This window comes from Lynx canadensis, chromosome D2, assembly GCF_007474595.2.
Source record: "Lynx canadensis isolate LIC74 chromosome D2, mLynCan4.pri.v2, whole genome shotgun sequence".
Lineage (NCBI taxonomy): Eukaryota > Metazoa > Chordata > Mammalia > Carnivora > Felidae > Lynx > Lynx canadensis.
In genome coordinates this window covers 29,421,843-29,433,507 of record NC_044313.2, presented here as the reverse complement: position 1 = coordinate 29,433,507, position 11,665 = coordinate 29,421,843, and the positions used below count along the sequence as shown (strand labels likewise).

The 11,665-nt window shown below is 44.0% G+C and overlaps 1 protein-coding gene across 4 annotated transcripts in view; it reads left to right on the top strand.

Annotated features, from left to right (window-relative positions):
- The first annotated feature begins 8,989 nt into the window (after positions 1 to 8,989).
- CNNM1 (cyclin and CBS domain divalent metal cation transport mediator 1) overlaps positions 8,990 to 11,665 on the top strand; it is a 60,381-nt gene continuing 57,705 nt past the window's right edge. For all 4 annotated transcript variants that reach the window (XM_030335383.1, XM_030335381.1, XM_030335382.1 and 1 more), the window contains exon 1: positions 8,990 to 10,840. In XM_030335383.1, coding sequence (XP_030191243.1) covers positions 9,277 to 10,840 — 1,564 coding nt within the window. In that variant the 5' untranslated portion in view covers positions 8,990 to 9,276. The remainder of the gene's footprint in view (positions 10,841 to 11,665) is intronic.

Below are 11,665 nucleotides of genomic sequence, written 5' to 3'. Positions count from 1 at the left end.
GAAATCTCATCCATTGCTGGGTGGGGAGGTAAAGTGGTACTGCCACCTCAGAAGACAGTTTTGGTAGTTTCTTACAAAGCTTACCCCTTATCATATGACCCAACAGTTGCTCTTCTTAGTGTTTACTAGGTTGTCCTAATAGGGGGGAAAGATGATAAACGAGTAAGTAAAGAAATATAATTACAGATTGAGATAGTGCTATAAACTGGATGGTGGTGTGGGGACGGGGACTTTAGATAACATGTTTATGAAAGGAAGAAAGATGAGGAGGAATCAATAATGCAAGAAGCTGGAGGAATGAACAGCAAATGCAAAGAACATGATCTTGGAAAGTTCTAGAAACAGCAAGGATGCCAGTGTGGCTGAAGATTGGTAAGCTCAGGAGAGAGTGGTAGAAGCCAAGATTTAGACAAACGTCATATTCAGCAGAACAATGTGGGCCCTGTTAAAAAGTTAGGTTTATTCTAAATGCCATGGGAATCCACTGGAGGGTTTTCATCGAGAGAATAATAATCAGATCTATGTTTTGAGAGGACCCTTTCTAGACCTCTGTGAAATGCATAACCCAAGAGCAACCTGCCCAGCCAACAAAATTTTAGCACAGCCCAGGAACTTAAATGTCACCGAAAGTCATCTCCAAATTTCCTCCCTGCTCCAATGATCAACGGTTCTATGCTGAAATTACAGTGAAAAGAACTTCTGATTTCTCAGCAACACAATTTAAGTATAGAGTTTCATTATTCCTCTTTCCCTCTGTGACGTTGTGTCATGTCAAATAAATGCTTTTAATTGTTCCTGTCTCTTGCCTCCAAATTCCCAAATGCTAACCAACAATTTTCCACTAATGAAGTGTCCAAAACTAAAAACAGCATCCCAGGTGCTATCTCACCAGGGCCAAACAGAAAGAAGCATTATCTCCCTGCTTTGTAACAAGAGGCCAGTGTCATATTTTTCTCGCAATATTATACAACAGACATATATCTAATTTGCCATTTAGCATCACCCTTGGGCCTATTACAGCCATTACTACTTTCCAGGTGTTGCCCTCCCCATGAAAAATTTTCTTTCCAATTACTTCTCCCCAGATGCCTCTACCTGAAATTTTTCCAAGTTGAGTGTCATTCTCTTTGCCATATTGCTAATGTTTTACATAATTTCTTTGGCTTTCCTGGTGTTTGCAGCATATCCTCTTTTAGGGTCATCTGCAAATTTCATTAACATGTTTGTGGACAGGATGTAGCTAGAAGGAATTGTTGAGGGATCCATCTTCTGTTCCTTTATTAGTCAGGAACTACTTCTAGAAATGGAGAAGGACCCCCTTCATCAAAAGCAGAAATCACTTCTGTTCTTGTCTTATACACACACACAGGTCACCTGCGTACACACAGACATACACACACTCACATACACACACTTAAAATTGTTCTCAAGTCTCTAAACTTCTTATAAAAATAACTTTTGGGGCGCCTGGGTGGCGCAGTCGGTTAAGCGTCCGACTTCAGCTCAGGTCACGATCTCACGGTCCGTGAGTTCGAGCCCCGCGTCGGGCTCTGGGCTGATGGCTCAGAGCCTGGAGCCTGCTTCCGATTCTGTGTCTCCCTCTGTCTCTGCCCCTCCCCCGTTCATGCTCTGTCTCTCTCTGTCTCAAAAATAAATAAAACGTTAAAAAAAATAAAAATAACTTTTTGCCAAGGTATAGAACAATACCTCTGTATTGGGGTCCCTAACATGAGGATCATGGACATGATGCTGCTGAGGTTCCCATGAACCCTCTATAACTGTAATCACAACATACTCACATTATTGTGTCTTTGAGTACATGTGCAGTTTTCTAGGGAAAAGGCCCATAGCTTTCATTAAAAATTCACAGGAATGCGTAAATCCAAAAAAGATTAAGAACCACTTCTTTGTACCACTTTTTCTCCAGAAGTGAGCCAACAGATCAGCTGTGTTGGAATCACATGAGATGCTTGTTAAAATGCAGATTCTTGACCCACAGAATCAAAATGGAAACAGGAGGGGTGCCTGGGTGGGTGGTTCAGTTGGTTGGGCATCTGACTTTGGCTCAGGTCATGATCTCCCAGTTTGTGGGTTCAAGCCCCGCATCAGGCTCTGTGCTGACAGCTTAGAGCCTGGAGCCTGCTTTGGATTCTGTATCTCTCTCTCTCTCTCTCTCTGTCCCTCCCCCACTCGTGCTCTGTCTCTCTCTGTCTCTCAAAAATAAATAAATGTAAAAAAAATAAAAAATTCAAAATGGAAATAGGAATGTGAATTTTTATTAAATATAAATAATTTTGAATCAAAAATGGATGTTAATAGTACTAAATTTAAAAGATCAAAAGGAAAAAGTCTCTCTCCTGTCCATTTCCCAGCTAACCAGTTTCTCTTGAGAGAGGCAACCACTGTTACCAGTGTCCTATGTATTCTTCTAGAATCTGTTTAAACAAAAACAAACCTCCCAGGTGATTTTTACGATTATTACGCCAAATAAAATTAGAGAAACATTGCTCTATAAAAAATTATGTTTTCAGGGGCATCTGGGTGGTTCAGTCGGTTAAGCATCCGACTTGGGCTCAGGTCATGATCTTGCAGTCCGTGAGTTCGAGCCCCACGTCAGGTTCTGTGCTGACAGCTCAGGGCCTGGAGCCTGCTTCTGATTCTATGTCTCCCTCTCTCTCTCTGCCCCTTCCCCACTCATGCTCTGTCTATGCCTCTCTCTCAAAAATGAATAAATGTTAAAAAAAATTTTAAATAAAAAATAAAAAAAATATGTTTTCCCACATTAAAGACTGTCTCAATGAGATTGATTTTTTTCCCTACCCATCTGAGAACATATTATCCTGAAAAACAATACTCAGGCTGATCACATCTGAGTAACATTCCATCTTCCCCATTTCTTCTCAGTAAAGAAAACATCCTCAATCTTCTTTTCTGCTTACCTAGAGTGTCCCTCTGTTTCCAGATCTTTGTGACCCACTCTAGTACCCCACACTGAATTACCTGATTTCAGTGTTAAATAAATTGATTAGCTGATGATCATGTGGGGTTGACCTTCTGACTGCCCAGATACTGGAGATTAATCATTTCCAAAAAAAAACCCTTGACCTTTTTTTTGGGGGGGGGGGGGGGGGGGGGAGCCCTCCCTTCCCTAGGCAAAAGCTTTTCTTATTAACAATAGAAATGCCTGTATCTCAGAAATGCTGTGCACACAAGTCTGGACATTAACAAATCCAGACTGCCTTACCCCTGCTATACTGGGAAGCTACATATTATGCTTCTGTCTGAGTAGGGTCCACAGCTTTAAGCAGAGTAAAGCTGGGTCAGTGTTTTCAGATACAAACCAAGGTTGAATGTATGTCCTACAAAAGAGCAGGTATACTCTAAATGCAAACCCAAAACTTTAGCCCCATTCCACCCAATTTCATACCCAAAAGCTAACAAATATATGAAGAGATGCTCAAAATTGTTAGGAAGCAAAGACATTCATATTTTTAAAATGAGATAGCACTCCACACCCATCATCTTGGCCACATTTGAAGAGTGAATAATACTAAGTTTTAGCTAGGATGTAGGAAAACAGGAAACTACAGACACTATCGGTGGAGGATAATCTAGCTATACTGAGTGAAATTAAGTGTATATATACACTGTGACCCAACAGTGCCACAGCAGTGACATCCCAGAGGAATCTCCTATATGTCCAGTAGTGAATGGCCATGGTTTTCACTGTGGTTTTGTGCATGGTAGTGGGAAGTTGATAGTAATCTAAGTGTCCACCACCAAGGGAATGGCTATCCACTGTGGAAGACACCCAGCATTTAGGAACATTAAACCAGGCATACATTCAGCAACATGGGCAGATTTTACAAATATAGTGTTGAGTGAAAATGTAGGAAACACAAGTTCCATAGCACATTTAATGAAAATGAAAAGCACATACACAGACAAATGTATATCAGCCGATGCTAGACCCTGGGGCAAGAGAAGGAGAGTGATTGCTAACAGGTACAGGATATCTTTTGGGGGTGATGAAAACATTCTGGAATTAGATAGTGATGGTAGTTGCAGAACTTCATGAACATGCTAAAAAACACTGACTTGTTTGGTTTAAAAGGGTGAATTTTATGATATGTTAATCATATCTCAATAAAAAACACCAAAAAACCCCAATACTATATATTTCACAAGGATACATATGTTTAAGGACATATCAAAATATTGGAGTAGCTACCTAAAGGGGGAGGTATTGGGATTGGGGATTAGGATGAAGTAAAGAAGGACTCTTTACAGCCCATGAACTGAGGCAAGTGATTAACTCAATCCTCTGGGCCTATGGTAAAACCAACAAATCAACAACAACCACAATAACAATAGAGGTTGAGGAGAGGGTAGTAAAAAGGAAAAAACATGCTTGTAAATACTTTTATTGAAGGAAATATGCCATAATGATGAATGAAAAGAAAAGGACTATTATAATTATAGGAACACTATAAGTGCAAGCTGTATAAAACAATGTACGTAAACAGGCAAAAATGTGACACGTAGAAATACTATGTGCAGAGTAAAATAGTGTAGTATAGGGCTTATGCCACTGGTTGTATAATCTTGGCTACTAAAATACTTAATCTGTCTGTAGCCTAATTTCCTCACATAAAGTGGAAATGATAATAATACCTACTTCCAAAGGTTCTTTTGAGAATTAAAGGAGTTTATTTATGCCTGATATATAAACCTTATGTAAGGGTTCCCTGGTATTACTGTTTTCCTGGTTTTTTAACCTGTAGACTCCAGACTCAGACTGTGTATCCAATTGGACCCCACTACCCATTAATGACATGACTTTCACAGTTACCCATTCAGAGCCTCAGTTTTTTTTTTTTATCTATTCTGAGGATTAAAAAGGATAATGTACTTAGCATATAGTAGGCTCTCAATAAATGTTAATATTATTAGGAATGGTATTAATACATTGTCATATTTTTAAAGTAGTACAAAAAGGGAAAGGGATAGAAGGTACAAAATATATTTTTCTTCCTCATGTATAAATTCTTCCATTTTCATTAAATTCTGTTTTGGGGTTTAATCTTTACAAACCTTCCTCTTTAAATGAATTCCCAGATTATATACTTACATGGCACTTTGACCATCTCCTTCATAGGAGTAATTAATTAATTAATTAGGGAGTTAAGCAATTTCTGGTTCATGTCTGTCACCTTCAGTAGAATCTTAACTCCATGATGGCAACCATGGTATCTGTCTATGCACAGTATCTAACACAGGGCTTTGTACTTTGGTGACTAACAAAAATTTACTGAATGAATGAACAAGTAATGAAATAACAAAAGGCATTTTAACATGAACATTCTGAAATAGCATAGTCATGAGATTAAAAGCAAGTATCATTTCCTCCATCTCTCTGGAAAGTGAGGAATTTCTTATAAACTATGAAGTGCCCATTTTATAAGCTAGGAAGATAGTCAACATTCAGATTCCATGGAGCTATTTTTGGCAGATCTTCCTTACCAGAATCATACTGCCTAAACCTGTCTCCAGGTGTCCTTTCAGTTATAGTAGAGCTCTGGAAACCCAGTACTTTTCCAGAATCTCCTGTTCAGTAAAGGAAAAGTACTCAGTCTCTCTAGATTATCTTCACCCAGTGTGCATTAGCCCTTACTCACTGACTTATGAAAGGGTAGGGGCCTTAAAACTGTCTTTCATTTCACAGATGAGGAAATGGGCCCAGAAGAGTGGATTCACCTTCCTACACCTAACACTTGTGAGTAATAGAGCTGATGCCACTGGAAATAGTTTCATTCTTACAGTTCTCTCTCTCCCAATATAATAGATACAGGTAGATATAGTAATAGTATCATTCATTAAAAATTATGTTTATGAAAGAATTTTTTATTATATTCAGGAAAATGCTCTTGTTATATTAAGTGACAGATGCAGAGTAGAATTGTATGTATAATATGCATTCAATTATAAAATATACAAACATACTAGGGCGTGTGTGTGTGTATGTGTGTGTATATTTCTGTTATCTATGTAGAAAATAAAAAAGGAAATGTGCCAAAATATTAACAATGCTTACCTTTGGATGGTGAGGTTATAGTTTATTTTTATTAATGCTCTTCTGAATTAAAATTTTATTTTCAATGAGCATGTCATACTTTATAATCAGAAATTTAGGTTTTTAAATTCCTGATCTAATTTTTGAAAGGTTTTATTCTGGTACTGGTAAACACTGAGAGGTGAGGGAGCATCAATCTAGAGGCCAAAGAAGTTTTACCCAGTCATTTAACCTGATCTGTAAAATGGGTGGAATTATATCTACTTCACAGGACTATTGGTGTGTGTGAGTGTGTGTATGAAATAATATATATGAAATTCCTTTGTAGCACTAAAACTTGATAAAGCTGTTAAGTGGTATTATAATGATGGTAAAGTCCTATGGCTTAAATGAGGTGGGAGAACCCTTAGGATAGCAGGGACCTCTGTGCTGAGGAACTTAGGTTGGGAGAAGAGAGAGATCTAAGTGTCAGGAGAAAAATGAGAGCAGTTCTTGCCAATACTTAAGAGAAATGATCACATGCTTGACCCCTCTTCTCGCTTTCCCTTATACTTCCCATACATGCTTCAATGTTCTCTCTTCAGATTAAATCTTCCTTCTGTCTCTTAAGCAGCCCATGCAAAAGGCAGCTTGTGGTATACAGGATCTAGTGCATTTTGAGGCAATGGCAGGCTTGTTTTCCAGTCCCTACATCCTATTTCACATTCTCTGTCCAGTCCCAAACTGGGAAGGGGCTACGTCCACTCTGGATAAGAGTTTGTAATGAAAACAAGGTAACTTTTAGTCAGAACCATTTGTATTGAGCTTTACCCTTTGTAAATCTTTCTGAATATCTTTGGGGTCTCACAAATCCTAGGGAAAATAAAATTTACATACAGCAATGATTTTTAAATTAGTCAAAGGTACCAAAAGAAGTATGTCAAATTACTGTTACTTTTACATATTAAAAAGTGATATAGGGGCACCTGGGCGGCTCAGTCATTTGAGTGACTTGATTTCAGCTCAATTCATGATCCCAGAGTCTTGAGATTGTGCCCCATGTCAGGGTCTGTGCTGAGCTTGGAGCCTGCTTAAGATTCTCTCTCCCTCTCTCTCTTTCTCTCTCTCTCCTTCTGCCCCTCTCCCCCACATGTACTCTCTCTCAAATTAAAATTAATTAATAGTAATACAGATCTATGATAAATTTGCCCAAGAAAAGTGAAAACATATGTTCACACAAAACCCTGTACACAAACATTGATAGTTGCTTTATTCATAATTGCCAAAAACTATCAATAACTCAAATGTTCTTTAACTGGTAAATGGATAAACAAACTGTGGTGCATCCATGTAATAGCGTATTACCCAACCATAAAAAGAAATGAACTACTGATAAGCCCAACAACACGGATGATTCTCAAATGTGCCATGCTAAATAAGGGAAGCCAGATCCAAAAGGCTTTAATTGTATTATTCCACTTATGTGACATTCTGGAAAAGGAAAACTACAGGGGGAAGAACAAATCATTGGTTGCCAAAGGATGGGATTGAGGGAGGGGTTCCACAGAGAGAGACTCAGAGTGAATACTGGAAGATGATGGCACTATTCTTTCTTAAATGTTTACTTATTTATTTTTGAGAGGCAGGGGACAGAGAGAGAGGGAGACAGAAAATTCCAGTACAGGGTTCCAACTCACCAACTGTGAGATCATGACCTGAGCCGAAATCAAGAGTCAGAGGCTTAACAGACTGAGCCACCCAGGGGCCCCAAGATGGCACTATTCTTGAGTATGATACATGAATATGTATTTGTCAAAACTCAGAACAGCACATCAAAAAGTGAATTTTACTGTATAAATTTTAAAAATAAATTTATAAGAGTAAAAATAAAGGAACAGGCCCTAGTAAATTCAAACAATGCAAAGAATTCAGTTTAAAAAAAAAAAAGTCTCCCTCCCAGAGCTTTATGGTGATAGAGAAAATTCTGCATTTTGATTTGCAGTGATGGCTATGTAAATCTACACACGTGATAAAATGAGATAGAACTATACATATACATTACACCAATGGCAATTTCCTGCTTTTGGTATTATACTATAGTTAAGGGGTAACCACTGGGGAAAACAGGGTGAAGATTACTAGGATCTCTGTATTTTCTTTGCAACTTCCTGTTTATATATATTTGGAAGTATCTCTCAACCAAACTTCCACTCTATTCCTGCTCCCCAGAAGTTAACACTTAGAAATTTCTTGTGTATTTTCTGCATATAATATTTTATATGTGTATATATGCACATATAAATTTAACTTTTTTTGAGAGAGAGCATGAGTTGGGGAGAGGGAGAGAGAGAAAGAGAGAGAGGGAGAGAGACTCTCAAGCAGGCTCCACGTTCAGCGCTCAGCCCAAAACCTGGATCAATCCCACCACCCCGGGATCATGACCTGAGCCAAAATCAAGTGTGGGACGCTCCACCGACTGAGCAACCCAGGCGCCCCTAAATTTAACTTGTAATACAAACTAGCATGTTATACATATTGTTTTGCATGTCGCTATTTTTCAACGATTACTTTGGGGATACTTCCATATCACAAACACATGGATCCACGTCATTCTTTTTTCCTGCTGCATAGTATTCCATCACATAGTAGTGTCACAATTTATTTCAACAGCTTCTTATAGATGGACATTTGGATCTTAACAAGGAGTTGAATTTACGTAATCTGGAAATTTTTTAAACCTAGAAGGTCAGCCGGAGTTGAGACCAAACGCACAATTTTTACAGATTCAAAACTTATCTCCCTAATATCTTTTGACCAGAAGGGGGAACGCAAGAGGCAGGAGAAGAAGCAAAACGCTGGGAAATATCCCTGGCCAATCGGGAAGCACTGGGGCAGACAGAGAATTACTGCCGGGTAGGAGTTCGCGGAGGGGCGCCCTACTGCTGGAGCAGGAGGCCGTGCTCCAAGATAAGCTTTCCTTAGACTGCAGCTCAGATATACCGAAGTGCGTCGGGAGTTATGCATGGTGCAGTGATGCGTGGCCATCTCTCGCCTCCCGCGGGGACCCCGGGCGGGGGCATAGTCTGAACCCCGACCACCTCCAGCCCACATACGCAGGGGCGTACACGTGGTGACCTGCCCGCGCCCGGGTTCTCGGCTCCGGCTCCTCCTCCAGATCTCGCTCCGTTCTCTGCAGTATCACGTGCAACCACGCCGGGTGCAGGATGGCGGCTGCGGCAACAGCGGTGGGTGTCAGGCTCCGGGACTGCTGCAGCCGAGGCGCTGTGCTCCTGCTCTTCTTCTCCCTGTCCCCTCAGCCCCCGGCTGCCGCCGCTTGGCTGCTGGGCCTGCGGCCCGAGGATACCGCTGGAGGCCGCGTGTCCCTGGAGGGGGGCACCCTGCGCGCGGCGGAAGGCACCAGCTTCCTCCTGCGCGTCTATTTCCAGCCCGGGCCCGCTGCGCCCGCGGCGCCGATGCCCGCACCTACCCTTTCCCCGGGAGAGAACGGCACCGGCGACTGGGCTCCGCGGCTCGTGTTTATCGAGGAGCCCCCGGGAGCGAGCGGCGTGGCGCCCAGCGCTGTCCCCACGCGCCCGCCGGGGCCGCAGCGCTGCCGCGAGCAGAGCGACTGGGCGTCGGACGTGGAGGTCCTGGGGCCCCTGCGACCCGGAGGCGTGGCGGGCTCGGCTTTAGTCCAGGTGCGGGTGCGGGAGCTGCGTAAGGGCGAGGCAGAGCGGGGCGGTGCAAGCGGTGGCGGGAAGCTCTTCTCGCTGTGCGCCTGGGATGGGCGCGCCTGGCACCACCACGGCGCCGCCGGCGGCTTCCTGCTGCGCGTCCGCCCTCGGCTGTACGGCCCCGGCGGGGACCTGCTGCCCCCCGCGTGGCTGCGAGCGCTCGGGGCGCTCCTGCTGCTCGCCCTGTCTGCCCTCTTCAGCGGCCTGCGCCTGAGCCTGCTCTCGCTGGACCCGGTGGAGTTACGGGTGCTGCGGAATAGCGGCTCCGCCGCAGAGCAGGAACAGGCGCGCCGCGTGCAGGCCGTGCGCGGCAGGGGGACCCATCTGCTCTGCACCCTGCTCCTGGGCCAAGCCGGAGCCAACGCTGCCCTGGCTGGCTGGCTGTACGCCTCGCTGCCGCCGGGCGTCGGGGGCACCGGGGAAGATTACAGCGAGGCAGGGATCCACTTCCCGTGGCTGCCGGCGCTCGTGTGCACCGGAGCCGTGTTTCTGGGCGCCGAGATCTGCCCCTACTCGGTGTGTTCGCGCCACGGGCTGGCCATCGCCTCGCACAGCGTGTGCCTGACTCGGCTCCTGATGGCGGCCGCCTTCCCCGTGTGCTACCCGTTGGGCCGTCTACTGGACTGGGCGCTGCGTCAGGAGATCAGCACCTTCTACACTCGGGAGAAGCTGCTGGAGACGCTACGGGCCGCGGACCCCTACAGCGACCTGGTGAAGGAGGAGCTCAACATCATCCAGGGCGCCTTGGAGCTACGCACCAAAGTGGTAGAAGAGGTGCTGACCCCCCTCGGGGACTGCTTCATGCTGCGCTCTGACGCGGTGCTAGACTTTGCCACGGTCTCGGAGATCCTGCGCAGCGGCTACACTCGCATCCCCGTGTATGAGGGCGATCAGCGGCACAACATTGTGGACATTCTGTTTGTCAAGGACTTGGCCTTCGTGGACCCCGACGACTGCACGCCGCTCCTCACCGTCACCCGCTTCTACAACCGGCCCCTTCACTGCGTCTTCAATGATACTCGGCTGGACACCGTGCTGGAGGAGTTTAAGAAGGGTGAGCAGTGGTCTATCACCTCTCTCAACTGCTTCCCCCTTCAAAAGTAATACCCTTTCATAAACATGTGAAGTTTCAGGTAGAGTTGCAAAGCAACTCTCCTATGGTAGCAAAAACCCAAGGAAGGCCCGACCCACCTCATGGCAGCTATTTTCATTTCACTTCTCCCTACCTTCCTTGCAGCTGACTGAGCCCCAGCCTCTAACCTTTTACTTGGCTCTTAAGATGCCCCATATTCCTCATTCATTCCCTCTCAGTATTTTTCAGGATCTAACAATTGGCAGGTATTATTGTGCAGATTGGACTCTGGGGATAGTCCTTGGAGGTCTTGGGGTAGCTCCCACCCAATACTGGAGGAACCTTCACAGCCTCCCATAGCTAGCAGCCTTCCTTTTAAACTCTTCCCAGGGCTGGAGACTCACAATGTCCAGGGCAAACTAACTCTGTTGTTGGACAGCTCCAGCTGCTGGTAATGCCCTTCTTACATGGAACAGAAAGCTATGTCTTAGGAACTGCTCTCTGGGTCCTAGTTCTGCCCTTTGAATCACACAGACACCTTAGTTGTTTTTTTTGTGGGTTTTTTTGTCTTATTTAACTTTCCATCAGCTGTTCATTTGATATATGTCAGGTAACCAGGTTGGAGATTAAAGGTTGACTAAGATGGTGAGGTCCTTGTACTTCTGGGAATTGGGGTCCCATGTGATAGGGTAAATGTAAGGAAATATTCTGGTAAAGGGAACCACCAGAAAATTTGCATATGTAAATGAGTAGGGTTTCCTTCAGAGCAGTCACCACCCTGCCAGTGTCATGTGTGTAACATGCATG